The sequence below is a fragment of the Gymnodraco acuticeps genome, unplaced genomic scaffold (assembly GCF_902827175.1).
Source record: "Gymnodraco acuticeps unplaced genomic scaffold, fGymAcu1.1, whole genome shotgun sequence".
Taxonomy (NCBI): Eukaryota; Metazoa; Chordata; class Actinopteri; order Perciformes; family Bathydraconidae; genus Gymnodraco; species Gymnodraco acuticeps.
The window spans coordinates 140601-161612 of NW_022990289.1; the positions used below are offsets into that span (position 1 = coordinate 140601).

Here is a 21012-nt window from a genome sequence, read left to right on the forward strand (position 1 = left end):
GGAAAGTGACCAGAAGTTAGAGAAGTGTTGATGAAATGGGTGAGAAACGGTAGAATATCAGGAGCGATAGTCTGAAGGAGGTTTGAAGGGATAGGGTCCAGAGGACAGGTGGTAGGGCGGGCAGAGGTAATGAGGGTAAGAACCTCAGTTGGAGAGAGAGGGGAAAAGGAGGTCAGTGTGTGGGTGAAAGGAGGGTCTGGTGACCCAGTGGTGAGTAAAGGTGAGTCAGAAAAAGAAGAGCGAATATCATCAACCTTTTTTTCAAAGTGGGTAACAAAGTCGCTTGACAGAAGGGTGGAGGGGGAAGGGGCTTTGGGAGGGTCCAAGAGGGTGGAGAAGATGGAAAATAGTTTTTTGGGATTGAAATAGGAAGATTGGATCTTATCTTGAAAGAAAGTGCTTTTGCCTGAGAGATGGAAGCAGAGAAAGAGGAGAGGAGAGCCTGATAGGTTAGGAGGTCGTCATGGTGTTTGGATTTCCACCGTTTCCGCTCTGCTGCCCTAAGGACGGTTCTATTAGCACGCAGTGCATCATTTAGCCAGGGAGCAGGAGGGGACTGACGAGCCTGCCGAGATGTGAGAGGAAAGAGAGAGTCCAGAGAGGATGAGAGAGTAGAGTGGAGAGTTTCTGCAGCAGAGTTTGGAGGTAGGAGTTGGAACGAGTCAGAGGAAGGGAGGGCTGAGAGCACCGACGAGGCAAAGGTAGAGGGGGAGAGAGAACGAAGGTTACGGCGGACAGGTGCAGGATGAGAAGAGATTAGTTTGTTATGTTTGGAAAGGGGTAGAGAGAATGAAATGAAGAAATGTGGAGCGGGTTTACAGAGAGGTTAGAAGTAGTGGAGTTCCTTGAGAATATGAGATCAAGGACATTGCCAGCTTTATGAGTTGGTGGGGATGGAGACAGTGAGAAAGCAAAGGCGGTTAACAGAGATGTTAGTTAGTCTATCTTCCCTGTCTGGAGGTTGAAGTCTCCGAGAAGTACAGCAGGAGGGCCAGTTTCAGGGATGTGTGAGAAGAGATTATCTAATTCCTCCAAGAAGTCCCCCAAGGCGCCTGGTGGACGGTAGAGAACAACAATGGTTAATTGTATAGGATGGGTTACTGTGACGGCATGGAATTCAAAGGTGGAAGGAGTGAAGTTAGGTAGCTTGAAGAGGGAAAAGCTCCATTTGGGAGAGAGCAGGAGACCAGTGCCACCTCCTCTGCCAGTGGGTCTGGGTGTATGGGAGAAGGAATATGCTGTAGAGAGAGCTGCTGGGGTGGATGTGTTGGATGGAGTAATCCACGTCTCAGTGAGAGCAAGGAAATCCAGGGACTGCAGGGAAGCGTAGCCAGAGATGAAGTCAGCCTTAGGAACAGCTGACTGGCAGTTCCACAGGCCACCAGAAACTAGATGTTGGATGTCAGTGGAGCATGTGGGATAGACGAGAGCAGGCCGGTTATATCGATTAGGAGATACACGGGGCCAGTGATAATTGCGAGAAGACACATAAACAGGAATGGAGAAAATACACATGATTATAGCATGAGGGGCTAAACAACCATATAAAATAAAACACCAGCGATACTTAGCTCAATCAAAGTAGGATTTGCCTCCTCTTTGCCACCCTCGTGACTCCAGCAGGACTCTATTGTCTTGTCAGTCTTCGTCTGTCTGACGCTCCAGGAAAGTGCTACCTAAAATGGACACCTAATTGCTGAGTTCTCACAGCTGTGGGGCCACGTCCCTTTAATTAGTTAACTCTCTGCAGCTGGTGGCCCTCAAAAGGAAATCTAGACTGGCTCCCTCCTGAGTTGTTATTGTGTCTTTTCAGTGGCCCAATGGTTTTACAATTACATTAAACCCTAAGTTATAAAGTTATGAGTTTAACCCTTAATACAGTTACACCTACTCAATAAAGCTCTTAGTATTCTACAAATGTTTAAATCAAAGTTAACCCTAGCAGTCAGTTAGTTCAGTTTTAAGGTTTCAGTCAAATTACTTGTCCCAAGTTTCTGCCTGACAGATACTGTAGCGGTTTTGAGATTTAAAATCACAATTCCAGTCAGATCAACTACAGAGCATTTATACAGAGTGCACACACTGAAACAGAGAAGTCTAAAGACAGAATGTTACTCACACAATTCTAGAAGTCACCAGTTGTTATCCTGTCAAAATCGAGTTGCACACTCTGACACACACTGACACACACACTGACACACACACTGACACACACACACTGACACACACTCTGACACACACACACACACTCTGACACATACTGACACACACACTGACACACACTCTGACACACACACTGACACACACTCTGACACACACTGACACACACACACTGACACACACTCTGACACACACACACACACACTCTGACACATACTGACACACACACACTGACACACACACTGACACACACACACACACACACACACACACACACACACACACACTCATACACACACTGACACACACACTGACACACTCTGACACACACTGACACACACTCATACACACACTCATACACACACTGATACACACACTGATACACACACTGACACACACTGACACACACACTGACACACTCTGACACACTCTGACACACACTCTGACACACACACTGACACACTCTGACACACTCTGACACACTCTGACACACACTCTGACACACACACTGACACACACTCTGACACACACACCGACATACACACTGACACACACACTGATCCAGAGCTGTGGAGCAGTGTGAGAACCTCTAGAGCACACATGTCAAACTCAAGGCCCGCAAACTCAAACTCAATTTGTAATTACTATTAGATCTGGCCCGCCGGTATATTGCACGCACACCTTCACTCAGTCCTGAGGGTTTCCTCAGCTCAGAGCCTGAGCCCAAACATTGATGAACCTGCACCCAAGATGAGATGCCAAGTATCTGAACTAGCATCACAGAGCAGCACACTGAGTTTAATGGATGTTTCCTTCTGCACTTCCTTCTTGCGACGACAGGTCATGTTTGTTTTTTTGAAGCTGTTGTTGGCCTGTGGAGAAATGTAATCATAAGAAATGACTCTGGAAAAGCTGCAGATAGAGCCATAAGACATGAATGCAACTGATTATTTCATGTGTAATGTTGTTTTTATAGGCAATAATTGAAGCTTTGTTAGTTCCAGGTTTAATATGTGCAATAAGTTCATTTCAATACGTTCTGCAATAAACATTGAACCAGTCCGGCCCTCGACTAGTACCCATTTTTAAATGTTGGCCCACTGTGTATTTGAGTTTGACCCCCCCTGCTCTAGAGCATCACCTAAAGTAATACTGTTCCTCTGAATTTGTGAAATATCAGATAGCTGTGGTCTGTGGAGAATGTCGGTTTAATAAATGTCATGGAAAGAAATATGGGGATTAGGATAGCTGGTTAGTTCATCATATTGTCATTTGGTACTGTATGAGTCATCACTGAAATATGCCTGGTATGTGCAGTGCCTCTTGTTTGTGCTTTTGAAATATTCTTCTTTCAAATATCTGTATGATGCACAAAACTTTGACTGTGAGATATTTTGTGTTTATTTGCACTGTTTAGTTAATTATGTTTTAACTTTAAAACAGTATGAACCTAACATAAAAAGATTTGACAGTTGTTTTATTACAATATATGGATTGACAGTCTGCTGAAATAACTAAATGGTGATGCTGATTTATAAAATGTCTAAAATAAGGTTTGTCCTCAAGACAGGGCACTTTTGCTTGTTTTATGGATGGAGTGATGATCATCAGCGCCATTTCTGATTCAGCATTTCAGACATGAAATTCGTTTTGAATTAAGTGTCATTGCATTATTAGCTTTTGTCATGAGTGTGTTATGAATAATGTTTGCTGAACAATAACATGTGTGTTTTGTCCTTTAACTATTAGATGCAAAACCACTTTTATTCGTTGTCTGAAGCCAAACTACGTCAAGGTAACACCAGATTCTTTATACTGATGCTAACTTATATCCTAACATCTGCAACCGCTGTATAACCGTGTACTTCAACTGTCATGTCATCTGTCAGCTCCCTGGGATTTTTGACGTGGACTATGTGTCGGCCCAGCTGAGGCATGCTGGGATAATGGAGACCATCCACATCAGGAAGGAAGGGTTCCCCATACGCATACAGTACTCCTTATTCATCGAGAGGTGCTGCTAACATACAGAGCATCACACCAGCATGATGTGTTTATCATTTGACCCCTTTAGAAATACCAGTGTCTCATTTGTACTCCCCTTCTCTTATTTCTTCGTCTTTTCTCATGTATAGTTGCAAGATGTTCAGTACTGAGATGTGGCAATTCAGATGACCTTATTTCAAATTCAATTGGCAAAAATGACCATTTGTGTTTGGCACCGGCAAATCAAACCCCACTCCCCATACTCAGCAGAGCAAACTGTTGTGTTTCCTGCCCATTGGGACTCTCAGTCTGATGGCAGCAGCTGGAATGCTGGGTTGAGATGATGGGTGGGGTCATTGTATATCTGGATTACCTTTTTGGTTTTGGATTGATAGAATAGGTCCTGGAGTTGAATCATTTTTCATCAATTATATAATCTTTTTTTACAATAGAGTGAAATGCTGCCTTTTTTGATTCATTAAACACATTTAAACTAAAGGCACAGACACCACACCAACATCAAACAGACAGCCTGCTGAAGACTGGAGGCAAACAGCACAGACTACAGTGAACTAAATATTTCAAAGTAAAGGTCTTGATGTATGATCCTGTGTACTGTTCTACTGTGCACCGTATGTTGTGGGTGGCATAGTGGTGCATTTTATATCAGGGCTCAGTTTTGTCATTGTCTTCTAAACCCTCCACTGAATAAATGGCAGTTGATGAAGGGAGGGCAGCAGTGCTCAGTCTGTAGGGAATTGGCTTGATCACCGGTTTGAGTCCCTGTAGGACTAAAACAACGTTGTGTGGACTGGTAGCTGGAGAGTTGTCCGTCCACGTCCCGGGCTGAAACATGGAAGCCCCTTCGCTCGGACACCTCTTTATACAAATGCATGTGTTTGTGCATGTGTGTATTTCACGCCATAATGTGTAGCAGTCAGTGGAGGAAGAAGTACTCGGATGATTTAAGTAGCAATCCTAGTCACAGTCCTGCATTCAAAATTATACTTCTGGTACTCCTCATGCGGAATAACACAAATAAGCACCATATATTTAAATGATTGTATTATAATGATTAATGTGGTTATAACTTCAATGTTGGACATGGTAAAGTTGTTTTAAAAAATATATATTGTATACACACCCTGGCTAGCTTAGCCTCTAATAAAATATAATAATGTATTTTATATTTTGTATTCATATTTTAATCTACAATGTGACCAGTAACTTCATCTGTAAAATAAATGTAGTGAGTAAAAAGTACAATAAAATGCCTACAAAATGTAATGGAGTATAAACTAGCAAATTGTGAAAAATACTAAAGTAAAGTACAATTACCTCTATCTTTTGTTGTTGTTGTGAAAACTGAATTCCCCTTGTGGGATTCTTCTTCTTGATGAATTCAGCAACTAGATTAAGGTCATCCTCAGCTTGTGTTGACAGGTACGGAGTTCTGCTGAGTCAGCGTCAGAGCGAGGTGTCGGACAGGGAGCAGCTGCTGGCCCTGCTGGAGCTGGTGGGGGCAGAGGAGGGGCAGTACCAGCTGGGACTCACCAAGGTAACCAACTGCCTGTCATCACACTGGTTCAAGTCTGTACTGTACACATCAGCATGTGTGTGTCTGTCAGCTGTTCCTCAAGGAGCTGCTCTACCAGCAGCTGGAGGAGAAGTGGAGCAGCACTCAGACCTGGGCGGCCATCACCATCCAGAGGAACATCCGAGGCTTCATCTGTAGGAGGAACTTCAGGTTCTTCAGAGAGAAGGCCATCGTCATCCAGAGCCACATCCGAGGACACCAGGCCAGGTGCAGAGGAGCAGCTGTGCCTTATCAGTGTAGACAGTGAGGGACCTTATGATAGGCTCTTCAACTCTAGGGACACAATGAGGAATACAATAAAGCATATATTGTTTTACATGTCTTTTCCAAATGAAAAGTACTTGGAGAAGAGTTTACTTTTGCTTTAATATTTTTTTAATATTATTTTTTCCGTTTACAGTCAGTATTCTTCTTCTTTTTTTGTTAAAGTGTGAAGAAGGAAAGATCATTTTTTTATGATTAATAATGAAAACATGTAACGCAATTAATTCATGAACTATATCAATAAATACATTATAAAAGAGGGAGCTTAAGAAAATGGTGAAGGAAAGTGTAACAATAAATGACCAAAATATAGAAAGTTATAAACATGGAAATATGGATAGAAGGAGAAAAAGATAGCAGAAAGGAAACTAAAATAAAAAACTGCACTGAAATGAAACAGTTGACCATGGCCACTCACTTCTCCCGACAGACGGAGGTAACTGAGGAATGCATCAGGTTTCCCCTGGGGCTGAATGAGGTCATGTGATACACCAACATGATGCTCATTGTGTGTTGCTGCCTCCTCTCTTCTCCAGGAAGCACTACAAGCGTCTGAGGCAGTGCTTCACCCAGTTCTGGGCCGTGATGATGATCACCAGGGACACCATCAAGAGACGCCATTGGAGGAAGGTAGACAGACCCTGGCTGATGTTTCCTGGCAACCTTATGTTTGCTGACTTTATTACGCTATAAATCTTTGCTCCAAATCTCTTGCACAACAGCAGCAGCTTATCACCGCAGCCTGAGTGGTAATTGGAAAGATATGTCAGTGCCCTCTGAGTGATAACGTCCATGTTCAGGGTCAAAGTGTAACAACCATAAACTCTGCTTTTCATTCCCTCCTAAATAACATTAGTGCTGCTTTTATTGTTGTTTCAGTGGTCTATTTATGATTTGTCTTTATTTCATAGAATGGCGTCAGGTTCTTCACTCAATAATTATTTTGTTTAAAAAAAGGTATTTTAATGTCTAGTTGTATGTACAAATTCAGTGCAATCCATCCATCAAATAGTTTGTGGTACTCAAAACATCCAACATAGGGTATTTAGAGCTCATCAAAATGTTGAATGTGAAAGAAATGACAAACTGTGTACGGATCTTTGCACTTTAGAAAATGGTGCTTTTATATTGTTCATCATTTCCTGTAGCAGACAGACACAGTTAGAGACCAGCTGCTGAACATAGTGGAGCATAAAACTGCTAAAAAGACGGATACGTTTTTAAAAATAAATAAATATATTTCAAAAGACTGAATATTTTCAGGTAGCAGGTTTTCTCACCACACGGCAGAGACCACACCAGAGTTAAAGGAGACTCAATGTTAGACCTACTTACTACTAAGTCAATGCTCACAGAACACTATTAGCATGTGTTTGTCTACTCTATTTTAATAGGCAACTTCAAACAATAAGATGATGAGTTACTCTTTTCTTCAATGATGTAAATATATTGAAATGTTGGGTTTCTTTTATATAACGAACTAGATTTCCAAAAGAAAATTAGAATGGAAATCATATAATCCAAGTCATCCAGAGGATTTATTTTCTAAAGTAATTGGATTGTTTTATCTGAAATGAAAACTGAAAGCTATCCAGGTAAATGTATTGAGGACTGCTGGGCCCTTTATGTATGGGGTGTGTTCATTTACAGGATACTTCCTTTAAAAGATCTGATCCCTTTCCTTTAACTAGCTTTCTTATCTTGCATTAATCATGTATCTTGGGCACACACACACACACACACACACACACACACACACACACACACACACACACACACACACACACACACACACACACACACACACACACACTCAGGCAGTCTGGTCTTGGACTTCAACCCTCTGAGTGTAATTTGAAGCAGCAGCACATCTCTCCTTCCACCTTCTACCTGTCTCTCTCTCTGCTTCCAGTTCAGCCCCAACAGGTAGGCTGCCTTCTTGTTCTTAACCCAGGTTTCCGAACACACAGAGACTATACTTTCAGCTGGTGTTTTCTATGCCTTTTTGCCTTTCTCTGTGAACTAAATGTTGCTTATTTTGGCTTCAGTGTATCACAGCTCCATTCTATTTGGTGTTATTGTTTTATGAGGATTGGACTATGAACAGTGGAAACTGCCTCTGTCAGCTGTTAGCCTAGTTTGATTCAGTTAGTGTAAGTTACTAAAAAGCAAGATGAAGAGTTAACAGATATACGTTGGGCTTAAGGTGACATCTCATCTACGTCTGATCACTGTTAATGAGCATGGTGATTACTAGGAAAATAGAAAAGTGTGGACTAGATTATGTTGGTAAAAAACAATCATTAATGTCAGAAGAGCTTTTCTGTGGAGTTGCAAATCACTGACAGGCACACATTTTCAATATGAAGAGCAATAACACACCAATATTTGCTTGGGTTTAAATGAATCTGTGTGCAAACTAACCCTGATGATGACATGGTGATGATGGTTGTTTTAATTCAATACAGTACAATACAATAGTCACTATGTGATCAGACAGTCCACAGACTGAAAGACAGTTACACAACTGTGCATGTGGAATTGGAAAGAGGGTATCCTCAACCAGGCTTAAGATGCTTTACAGTTGAATTGCATTGTAGGAAATGTAGTCCAGGACTTTGGACCACAACTTTATGTGCAGTACATAGTATTTGACTGATGTATCTGGTCCCGTTGGAACTAATCTGTACCACTTAATGTACAGTTTGATAACATATTCACTAATACTGTGAGTAAAAACTACGATATTCATCTCTGAAGTATATGAGTGCTTAGTTTGTATATAAGGGCTTTGTTAGTAATTGTATTGCTCGAAGTGGAGTCGAAAGAGATGAGTTTTCAGTCTCCCCCGGAAGATGTGCAAGCTATCTGCTGTCGTGATGTCAATGGGGAGCTCATTCCACCATTTTGGAGCCAGGATAGCAAACCCACGTGTACGGTTTAACCATGTCCTGGATGTAGGAAGGGCCAGATCCATTCGCAGCATGGTACGCAAGTACCATTGTCTTGAAGTGGATTCTAGCAGTTACCGGAAGCCAGTGAAGAGAGCGGAGGAGCGGAGTAGTGTGGGAAAATTTAGGAAGGTTGAAGACCAGACGAACCGCTGCATTCTGGATGAGCTGCAGAGGTCGGATGGCACATGCAGGTAGACCAGCCAGGAGGGAGTTGCAGTAGTCTAGGCGTGAGATGACGAGAGCCTGGACCAGAACCTGCGTGGCTTTCTGGGTCAGGAGGGGACGTCCAAAAGGATGATGACAGAGGAGAGGGAGGCTGCTTTAGCAGTGTGCAGTTCCTCCGTGACAGCAATGAGAGCAGTTTCTGTGGAGTGACCTGCCTTGAAACCAGACTGGTGCGGATCCAGAAGGTTGTTCTGATGGAGATAACAGGAGAGTTGTTTAAAGACAGCGCGTTCAAGTGTTTTAGACAGGAACGGGAGGAGAGAGACAGGACTGTAGTTTATAACATCAGACGGGTTGAGAGTGGGTTTCTTTAGGAGAGGGTTTACTCTTGCCTCCTTGAGACTGTTTGGAAAGTGACCAGAAGTTAGAGAAGTGTTGATGAAATGGGTGAGAAACGGTAGAATATCAGGAGCGATAGTCTGAAGGAGGTTTGAAGGGATAGGGTCCAGAGGACAGGTGGTAGGGCGGGCAGAGGTAATGAGGGTAAGAACCTCACTTGGAGAGAGAGGGGAAAAGGAGGTAAGTGTGTTGGTGAAAGGAGGGTCTGGTGACCCAGCGGTGAGTAAAGGTGAGTCAGAAAAAGAAGAGCGAATATCATCAACCTTTTTTTCAAAGTGGTCGACTAACAAAGTCGCTTGACAGAAGTGAGGAGGGGGGAGGGGCTTTGGGAGGGTCCAAGAGGGTGGAGAAGATGGAAAATAGTTTTTTGGGATTGGAATAGGAAGATTGGATCTTATCTTGAAAGAAAGTGCTTTTTGCCTGAGAGATGGAAGCAGAGAAAGAGGAGAGGAAAGCCTGATAGGTTAGGAGGTCGTCATGGTGTTTGGATTTCCACCATTTCCGCTCTGCTGCCCGAAGGACGGTTCTATTAGCACGCAGTGCATCATTTAGCCAGGGAGCAGGAGGGGACTGACGAGCCTGCCGAGATGTGAGAGGACAGAGAGAGTCCAGAGTGGATGAGAGAGTAGAGAGGAGAGTTTCTGCAGCAGAGTTTGGAGGTAGGAGTTGGAACGAGTCAGAGGAAGGGAGGGTTGAGAGCACCGATGAGGCAAAGGTAGAGGGGGAGAGGGAACGAAGGTTACGGCGGACAGGTGCAGGATGAGAAGAGATTAGTTTGGAAAGGGGTAGAGAGAATGAAATGAAGAAGTGATCGGATGTGTGGAGCGGGTTTACATAGAGGTTAGAAGTAGAGCAGTTCCTTGAGAATATGAGATCAAGGACATTGCCAGCTTTATGAGTTGGTGGGGACGGCGACAGTGAGAAAGCAAAGGCAGTTAACAGAGATGTTAGTTCAGCTATCTTCCCTGTCTGGAGGTTGAAGTCTCCGAGAAGTACAGCGGGAGGGCCAGTTTCAGGGATGTGTGAGAGGAGATGATCTCATTCCTCCAAGGCGCCTGGTGGACGGTGTTTACTTAACTTGTTTTGATCCCCTGTCCATTCCATTGGATATAACTGTTGTAGGATTTCTTGATCTATGTCTCCAGTCATGTGATTCCACCTAAATGTTCAAACTGTTTTGGTTCAGTGTCTATAATCCAGTCACATTGTCTCACATCATAATAATAATCCAATGTGAGTCTCACAACACCTAACAAGTCGAGCCACTCCCCCTTGTTTGAGGCAGGGAGGAAGTGCAAGACAAATAACACATAATTAAATATTTAAACACAGTTTTTTGATTACTAATGACTTATGAGTGCATTTACTGAGTGGAAATCTACCACTACAATATGTGCTATTGTTCAACACTAAGGGTAAACTACTTGTGTTAAAGTTAAAATCCTCCACTGCCTTGTTCAGTCTGGACAAAAAAAAAGTAATCTGGCTGAGACGGAAGGTCAAGGAGTGAAAATGATCCAAGCCAATGTGTCGGGTTCTCTGAACACTTTGATGCTGCTCGAGGCGCTGGTCAGCAGTCATTAGGATTATCCTCAGAGAACATGAATGTCAGAATACATATCATTTCATGGAAGCCTTTACAATAATTGTGTTTCAGTGTACACCTATGGGGTGTACCAACTGATCAACACTGATTCTAACAGTAGCCCTCAAACCAATATATATTGAGACCCCATTTGGAGCCCAATGAATATGACCCCCATGAACATGTCAGTCTTTAAGAGCGGTGCATGTTACTAATAAATTAACAATGTGTTACTCATATTGTTGAAGTACCCTGTTCAGTTCAACAGAAAGCAATAGGTTTGTGTCACCAGATGTAATCCAACCATAATTAAGGCTGACCAATTCTTACCATGTGTGGATCCTTCGTTTACTAACATAGTGAAACACAGGATATACAATTGCGTATATGAGTCACTTTTTCCAAATGAGAATTACATGATCTGCTTTAACACTGTTATCTGTCACATCTATGCTCCTGATATGAGTTCCAAATGACATCGTTTTTACATGACACGTTTAAAACAAAATTATTCCACTGATAAATTGGTAACATATTGTCAGGGTGTAGTGAGCCTCAGGGTGCGTTTGGGTCACTCTGATTTGTGCCACACTTGTTTGGTTTGGGTGGGTCGGGCATTGTGGAGGTAAGGCAGGGTGGGGCTGTGTGTGTTTGAACAGACCCATTCTCTTTATTTAAGTGTATGAATAAAAAATGGCATGAAAGAAGAGTATTTGCTATATGAGTATGTCTGCACGCACATGTGTAATCTGAAATACATACTTCAGGTTTCAGGCATTTGTCCGATACCTACTTTAAACAAACTACTCACCCTGTAAATACTGGGAATGACAGAGATGAGTTCATCATATGAATCACATCTGAGTGACGCTGCCCTGCTGCATTGATGGAACTCCTCTCTGTGAGCTGTAAAGCTCCTGATAAAAACACACTTCCTGGACTCTTGGAACTGCGTGCCCTGCTGTATGAGGCGGGCCACCGCCTGAGGGAGGGGCAGAAGTATAAAACAGGACGTGTGTCTAAGAATAGGTCTGATTGAACACGCTTCTCCGCAGAGAGGAGGGAGGGTTGAGTTTACCTGGATATCAAGAGGATTACTCAGTGAAACAAATAAGCTTCAGGTGAAGGACGCCAGAAATAGAATTATATAACGTTAAGATTATGAGAGGAAATCCTGCTGGTCCCAGTGTGATGGACTGACTTTGCTGCGTGTCAATTTCAGGAATTTCATGAGAAGAATAAAGTGAAGGCAGTGACAAAGACTAAGAGTGTATCTCCAGGAATGGTAAGTGCAAATCAAATGTATCCCATATCGTAGAGAGAGAGCCTGCTGTAACATTTCCCAGAAATCTAAGGGCCAGCCGTCTGGTTTCTCCTGAGGTCGTCTTTGCTCTATGTTTCCCTCAGGATGTGGGGATGTTGGAGATCCCTGCTGAGCTGTCAGCCAGACTCCGCAGTGCAGCAGGTACCTTTGTAATAATCATCACATTGCATCAGATAACACGTGAATCCTCCTGTTCTGCCACAGCGCTTAGTTTGTGATTGTTGTTCCATCTCTGTCCACCAGGGCAGCAGCATGGCTCGGGGGTCACAGAGGTGGCCCCCCCTCAGGTGAAGGCCCAACACAAGCTCAGCCTGCCTCTGGATGTAGACAGATACCCATTCTCTCGCTATGCCAAGTCCATCTTAAAGGTGAGCAAAGGGCATGCACATACTACAAAAACATGTCTATTTAGAACATATTCAGGTATTTATTGCACAGCATTGGATCATAAATGTTAGCTAATGATCTACCAGGGACTTTGTTGACACTGTGTTGTTGTTGTTGTTGTTGTTGTTGTTGTTGTTATTGGAAAGTATTTCAACGTTTCAATCCACTCCCTTTATGTAAAAATGTAATAAATAAATGTCTTACAGAGATTTATGGAGATTCGGTCCTGGTTCAAGGAAACAAGGATTTTTATAAAAGCATATAATAACAAGAATAATCTTGTACCAATTTATTTCTGTTTGATTGAGGCTTGAATATCAAACTCAATCTCAGATTACATTTACGTTCAAAGATGTATTATTCTGAACAAAGCTTATACAGGAACAGCCCTACACCTGAATGAAAGGAGTGGGATTGTGTTTCCTGTCTTTGTGAGATTTCCTCATATGTTGTCCTCCTCAGGATACATGGTGCCAGCCTCAGGGACGCCCCCTCCAGAGATCCCTCACCCCCCTGGAGCCTGAAGATAACAGAACTGCCCTGGACATCTACAAACTGGTACAGAGTGATTACTTTAGTTTATATTTGTTTCATACTCATTTGTCCGTTTATTATTTCCGACCCTTCTCTCCTCAGATCCTGCGGTTTACGGGTGAGTCGGAGCTGAGTGGCTGGCAGGAGCAGCTGCTGGGTAACTACATCGTGGAGAGGGGTCAGAGCCGGCCCCCCCTGAGGGACGAGATCCTGGCCCAGCTGGCCTACCACACCTGGGGCCTGCAGGAGGATCTGAGCAGCCTGAGGGGCTGGCTGCTGCTGACCTGCTGTCTCAGCGCCTTCACCCCCTCCCCCATGCTGGACAAGCCCCTGCTCAAGTAGGTGTTCCCCTTCTCTACCTACAGGGGTCAGTGGAGAGCACAGTGTAGTGCTACAGGGTGACTGCACTGCCACCATAGTCTCCAGCTACATGCGTTAGAACAGAAAGTACCTCCCCACTCATCTGTGATGATTGGCCTACATGTTTTATTTTATTATACTCATTGTATTTGTATTCAACCCAACTTTCTACTGACACTCCCGGCCTGTTTGGTGCACTGGTGCCGCCACTGCAGATAGGTTGGTGTCATAGAATTATTCATTTGAAATAAATCCATGAGAAATGTATTTCTCACTGAACTGCCGGTTGTAGCTGTGTGTTTATCCCTGCCTGATCTTAAGTACCCCTAGGGTTCCCCGTACCCCCGGTTGGAAACCACAGCGTTAGAAGACATTACAGCGCAACTACGTCACTTTACAAAGAAGGAATAACACCATTTTTGTATTATACATTTAAATGTGGTTAGAGCTGCTGTTTCATGTACTGGGTCCCAGTCCAGTTTTGGTCCACTATGAGCAGTAGCTAATAGCAAACTGTATGGCTGTGAAACTAGCATTTAGTATTGTCCCTTTGGCCCATAGTTACATAGGCTCACTTAAAGCTGCACTAATACATTTAGATGAACAATGGAACGACTTAGTTTAATGTGAAAGGGGTCTTTTATAGCAATCATTTACAGTATGCCGTTTCACAAAGCTCTGTGGGGCCTTTTTAGTTTCTTTCAACTGATAAGCACTTTTACGATTTTGCTTTCTGCAAAACAGCTTCCATAAACCCAGAGCACAACAGCAGCGACACACAGTCACTCGCCCACGAAGATAGTTGAGCATTTAAAGAGCCTGTGACACGAGTTTCCCCCATCATCCAAACCCATCAATTTGAGTAAATATTGTCCCCTTGAAAACCGTTACTGAACTGATTTTGGATATTTGTACTTTGATAACCATTAATCTGCCCTTCAATGTTGACCATTTTCTGGATCTTCTCTGGGATTCTTCAAGTCCCGCCAAATTACGTGTGACGTCATTGCGGGCACAGCGCTCCAGCTGCACCGTTCAGGATCCCAGCATCTGCATGTAAATGCACGATGGTGCACACAGCAGCAAGCTCAGACAGCGATGACAGTTTCATTTTGAACGTGTCTGAGAGCTCATATGAGGCTGAAGGATCGGTTTATGTTGTATCTGTTAGAAGTTTAGGAATTAGGTGCGTCAATATGGGCGATCATACGGTCATGTAGCCAGTGGTGGAATGGGACTAAAAATCATCCCGGGACTCTCGACCGGCCCACTTCGGTACCGCTAGTAAGTTGTCAACGGGGGGAGTGGGGGATGTCAGGGGCGGCGGGTGCTGTAGATAGTTAATGTAAATATGTAAATATTTGTGTCACTGCATCCTGGTAAAATACAAATATAATGCAATGTCTGTGTCTTTGACATTAGCGCTGCTAGCCACCTGTGCCCTGTACTACGAAGCCAGTTCAACATACCCTGGATATGTTTGAGTAACAAACAAACTAACAACAACAAACTAACAAACGAGATCTCGCTAAGTGGTCCTAAGACGCTGGTTATCAACTCGGTAAATCAAGCCAGGGTTTCTCTCACCAGCTGAGAGCGCGTTCACGTCTAAGACACGAGTGGATCTGACTTTAATTACATTTGACTCGAGTGTTTCGTCAACATAATGTGTTGCTAAAAATAATACTTCTGCATACAGTATGTGACACTGTAAGTGTTGCACGGCCAGACACGGCAGATAAGGAAATATATGATATATTATGATATTATATGATCGATGATCTGATTGATGATGTAATATGAATGATAAGTGCGACACGTCGGCGACTTCTCTGCATAGGCCTACGGCAGTTTAAACTGTATTTCCTTTATCCTGTAATATGACTTGAGAGATTTAAACTCCGCACACTGAGTTGATCTCTTTTCTATAGACGCCGGAGGCGGGTAGCGTCAGGTAAAAAAAGTTATTTAGCCTTCCCAAACCTGAGCCTCACGCGCCGCCTATGGGGGATGTGCTAGTGATTTATCCGACCGGCCCACTTCGGTACCGGCCCACTTCGGTACCGGCCCATCGGTATTCGTCCCGATGGCCAGTCCGCGACTGCACCCAGCCCTCGTAAACTGTCAACGGGGGGAGCCTCGTGTTACAGATATGGGCATCTGTTAATGCCTGCTATATAGTGACGCCTGTTGGCGCTTTAGTAAACTGCATGCTGACACAGGCTTACACTGTGATGTACTATATCCGCAAGCGCGGGAATATACATGTAATGGAGTTGTGAGTTACGGAATAAAGCTGCAGACTGAAACATGGTGTCAGAAGTGGTCTTCTTGGACTAAAAGCTCAAGAAAACTCACGTCATGACGACAAACAGTATTCCGGCACCCGAGGGCATGCATATGTCTGGTGATATAGCCAAAAACTGGGAGGTTTTTAGAGCAGAATTTGAGGACTTTATGCTCGCTACAGGTCTGACCGAAAAAACGAATGCGGTGCAGGCAGCCACGTTGAGACGGCTTATGGGGAACGAGTGCCGGCATATATATATGCACAACGTCACGCTGACCGAGGAACAAAAGAAAGACCCCAAAACAATCTTGGATGCGTTGGGGGATTATTTCAAGCCGGCAAAAAATGTGATTTATGAGAGATACACGTTTGGATGCTGCAAACAAGGACCGGACGAGCCGATCGATAGCTTTATAACAAAGCTGAGGGAAAAAGCATCATCATGTGAGTACCGTGACCTAAAAGATGAACTGATTAGGGACAGGCTGGTACTCGGTATTGCCAGCGAGAGCACCAGACGGAGACTGCTGCGTGAACGGGACCTAACGCTGCCAACAGCTGTGGAGATTTGCCGCCTTGCAGAATTGACGGAGTCACGCATGAGGCTTATTGAGAGCCCGCAGGCACAGGTGGACAGTATTAATTCTATGGTGGACAGGCAAGGCGGACGACGCAAAATACAGTGGAAAACAGCTGAAAGAAACACAGCGGCTGAGAGAGAGCAGCAGTGGACCTGCAAATACTGTGGAAATGGACACAAACGGGGCAGAGAGCAGTGCCCAGCCTATGGTAAGACCTGCCGAGCATGTGGCGTTTCAAATCACTTTGCAAAAGTATGTCAGGCCAGCAGCAGAGCAGAGAAAACAAGAAAAGTTAATGTTGTTGAGGATGTACAGCAAACTGAAGGGGACTCGGATACAAGTGAAAACCTATACAATGTCACTGAATATGTGGGGAATGTGAAAGCACCTGGACGCAAATGGTTTGTACACCTACACCTGAATAAGAAAAGACAGCTATGCCAGCTAGATACAGGGGCCACTTGCAATGTTATGGGCCGCCAGTTTAAAGAGAAACTGTCACCAAAGACAGCCTTACAGCCGACCAGAACAAGGCTAAAGCTGTACTCTGATACATACATGCCATCCCTGGGGAAATTTCACACTGACTGTGTGGTCAGGGGGAAAATACACAGACTTGTGTTTGAGATAGTGAACACCAAACAAAAGCCCCTGCTGGGTGGTGCTGCATGCACTGATCTGGGCCTTGTGAAATTCACTATTCCAAGAGAACTACTGCCAGCGGAGGTGAACACTATTGATGCAAGCCAGTCTATGCCACTCACAAAAGAAATGCTACTGAAAGACTTTCATGATGTTTTCCATGACCCGATCGAGTCAGTCCCAGGTAATATTCATTTCGATCTGAACCCTGAAGTGACACCAGTCCAGTGCTCACCACGAAATGTCCCTGTAGCGCTAAAATCCCGGGTTAAGGAAGAGCTGGACAAACATGTGAAAGCAGGCAACCTTACGCCAGTGACAGAGCCAACAGCGTGGATAATGTTGGAGATTTGGAGGGATAACTGGTCCGCTTTTCAAATCTCCGCGCGTTCCTATGAAGCTGGTTATAATACAGGAAGGAATCCATATCTACAAAGTAACCGTTAACAATAATCTACTTTAATGGCAATATGACAATGCAATACAATCATTACAATACAACATGATATATTACAGTTATATTGCAATGCTTAAGGAGTAATGCCGGCTTACTCCTGCTCTAGTCCGCATACTGCAGAGCTACTTTCACCCGAGCGCAGCATGTGAAGAAGAGGCCGAACGCCAGGGATCCACCGGATATATACCAGAGTAAGAAGGAGGGGTTTGGTGTTAGGTCAGCTGGTCATCTTTTCAGGTCATCTCATTGGGAGACGCAACGCAGCAGGAAACGCAGCAGGAAACCAAACAGGCTCACTTTCCAACAAAAGGTCTCAAGGCCTGCATACCTACACCTCCCCCACAGAGCTATAAAACCCTGTTTACTCCAACCAGCCCAGAATGTTTATAGCCATTTGTAGTCCTTACATTTATGAAAGGATAAAACAGAGAAATCAATATAAAACACAAACACAGGTATTGTTTGAACAGTATTCACTTAACTGCTACTGTTGATAACCACCAGAGAAACCCAAGGGACCTCTCTTAACATCACAACCACTGTAGCTCGTTCTAAGTTGAATGCAAATCAGGACATGCTCTCACCTTCCCCCATCTTCCTTTGTCCTCAAAAACACATGTCAACAGGCCCCAAATGCAGCTCACAGTTTTACCCAAATTATTCCCATTTTAAGCTTATCCATAGTTTGCTAACATGAATAAATACAAATATAACTCTACAAATCCCCCTTTTTATCTCCTTCTCCAGAGATAAACTTAGACAAGGCATTTTGAAATATACCCACGGTCATTCTTTTCTACTGTGTCCGTAAATCCATCCGAAGCTGGTATTTAGAGTACTTGAAACCTTCATGGAGACCGAACACCACTTTCCATGGCAGTGAAGGAACCATGAGGGGGTAGCTGAGTGCTAGAATCATCAGCCCCCCCCCCCCGAGGAATAGCCCACAAGGACAGCTAATAGGGAGGGGGAGATGCAGCTTTCCCTTCACGGGTAGAACTGATCAGAGCAAAGTAGACTCCTCTGCTGCGCCGTCCCGGCTTGCCGTGTCTTTGTCCACCCAATCCGCTGACAGCAGCTTCTGGGCTGCCTGCTAGAGAGATGTCTTCCTCCTCCTCGTCCTCCGGCCCGCTGATGGCGGCTTCCGGGTCGATGCTGTAGAGATGTCTCCAGGGTCCTCCTTCTCCGGCCCGCTGATGATGCCTCCCGGGTCGTCTGCTGTAAGGATGTCTCCAGGGTCCTGCTCCTCCAGTCTGCTGCTTCCGAGTAGTCCACGTCTGCCAGGGCCACGTCCGTCCTGATGTCGTCCCCTGGTCCTAGTAGGTGGTTTCCCCGCCGCACACTGGCTCCCGTGGTACGAGCTGTCCCCCTTTTCTCCCAGGCAGACGGCATAAGAGGTCCGCTGGGTCACTCGGTCGGGGTCGGAGAGCCTGGGGTTGAGCCATTTTGTCCTCGTGCTTCTCGGGTCCCCCTTTTGGCGCCGGTGACCTGTGTGGAGAAATCTGATACAACTCCCTCAAGCCTACGCTCAGCTGTTTTGACCCACTTGGAGCCTGTTGGTGGGGTGTCTTGAAACAACAGCCGTCTGTGAACAGGTTTTCTAAATTAATTGTAGACCTCCTATCTGCCAGTGCGGCTTCAGAATCTTAATACTTGGATTGTGCCAACTAAATAAGAACCTCAACATCTTTAGGTAAACTAAATAACATATTTCAATAGCTCTGAATTTCTGACAAGCATCTGTGTTTATTTTTAAATGAAATCCTATTTAAAATCCAAATATAATATGAACTGCTAATGTTTCTGGTAAAGAAACACACTAATGTTATGGATTCAAAAACAACCAAAATCACGATGCTAACAAAGTGAATGACTTCCTGGTGATACTGCTTCTACCTGTCAGTGCTTAGATATTATCACGCTGAAAAAATGAATACAGAATTCCAACAAACTGTCATCATATGTCTTTCTATTCTAAATTTAGATTAAATGTATATCCCCATAATGACCTAAACAATAAAGTCTATGGCTTTACTTCTTTACCAGGCTAGTTACATGATGTTGTCTAAATTAAATTCTGTCTCATTACATTACTATGTTTTAGCTTTAACTGTAATATGTTCTTTCTACATTTCAAACCTCAGTTACTCTAATGTCTGTTAAAATATTACAAAATTGTTTCATTATCACAGGTCAACTTCTTCGGTTTCACAGTAGCCCCTTGGCCACTGCTTCTTTGTTACCTGTTATAATTCAAATCAATATTTAGAAACATCTCAACATTCATCAAACAGTATCTTATCCCCAGATATGGAGCAGGTTAATTACATTCAATGCTCAATCCTTAAAAGAAAAATTTAAATTGTGAATTTTACAGCCATGTTGACATTTATACATTATACTCACTCCCCCCTTTTACACATGAAATAATGTGTAACAAAAGCCTGTAATGGGAGGGGAACAAAAACTGTCAGGTAATTGGTTAGGGACATAACGAACATTATTATCATTATTTCCACAGTGAACACTTCAGTGAAAAGAAGTGTTCCTCTCCGTCCTTCAGGCCTAAAAGAAACAGAATCTTCAGATTGTAGTTTTACATTTGCAAACCGCCAACTCATGTGAGAGGAAAATATCACATGTGCGGTTTCCCCTTTTTGTGGAATTTTTAGGAAACCTCTCGTTTCCCTTGGAGCTCCAAAATAATATGTTAGTCCAAAAACATGCTTGGTTAGTTATTGTTTTAGAATCATGCAGTTACACTGATCACATGCCGGCATTCATTCACACTCACACTGTCTGGTCGTCATGTCAAGTTTGGTCAGGTTCACCCCAGAGTCAGTCATCCACAGTGCCTTGTCAAGTTACACTGTCGGTCAGGGTCAAAGGTCAGTTGGTCTCCGTCTTTTTTGGCCATGTGTCGTGCTCTGCAGAGACTTTGACATTTCAGCATAGGCCAGTATCCTTTGTCTACAAAAATATGTCACGATTTCAACTATAATTTTCAAGATGATTCTCACTTGTCATTGGGACTTCCGCCTCCCACTTTTCCTGAAACTTGGTACAAAACTCACTTCCTTCGAGTACCACTACTAATTAAAATGTCTAATGATCTATTTCAGAAACTTGTGTACAATAACTATTATCTTGAGTCAAAACATTACTAGGATCTGTGTCGCTCTGCATTTCATAGCTCACTATAATTCTGGTCTACTTAAAAAACGATGTTAAACTCTTTAGCAGTGTGTGGAACCTTGGGTGTCCGAACATGCAACAATTACTCCCTCCTTTATCAAGGATTTAAAACCGAAGTCTGGTAATAACTAT

General features: G+C 43.7%; 1 protein-coding gene across 1 annotated transcript in view; it reads left to right on the forward strand.

The window, feature by feature from the left end:
• myo15b (myosin XVB) overlaps positions 1-21012 on the forward strand; it is a 102758-nt gene that overhangs the window by 30620 nt on the left and 51126 nt on the right. Inside the window, exons 19-28 of the mRNA XM_034221838.1 lie at positions 3910-3955; positions 4050-4174; positions 5524-5704; positions 5775-5950; positions 6544-6637; positions 12333-12395; positions 12518-12575; positions 12678-12802; positions 13284-13379; positions 13458-13693. Of these exons, the coding sequence (XP_034077729.1) occupies positions 3910-3955; positions 4050-4174; positions 5524-5704; positions 5775-5950; positions 6544-6637; positions 12333-12395; positions 12518-12575; positions 12678-12802; positions 13284-13379; positions 13458-13693 (1200 nt within the window). The remainder of the gene's footprint in view (positions 1-3909; positions 3956-4049; positions 4175-5523; positions 5705-5774; positions 5951-6543; positions 6638-12332; positions 12396-12517; positions 12576-12677; positions 12803-13283; positions 13380-13457; positions 13694-21012) is intronic.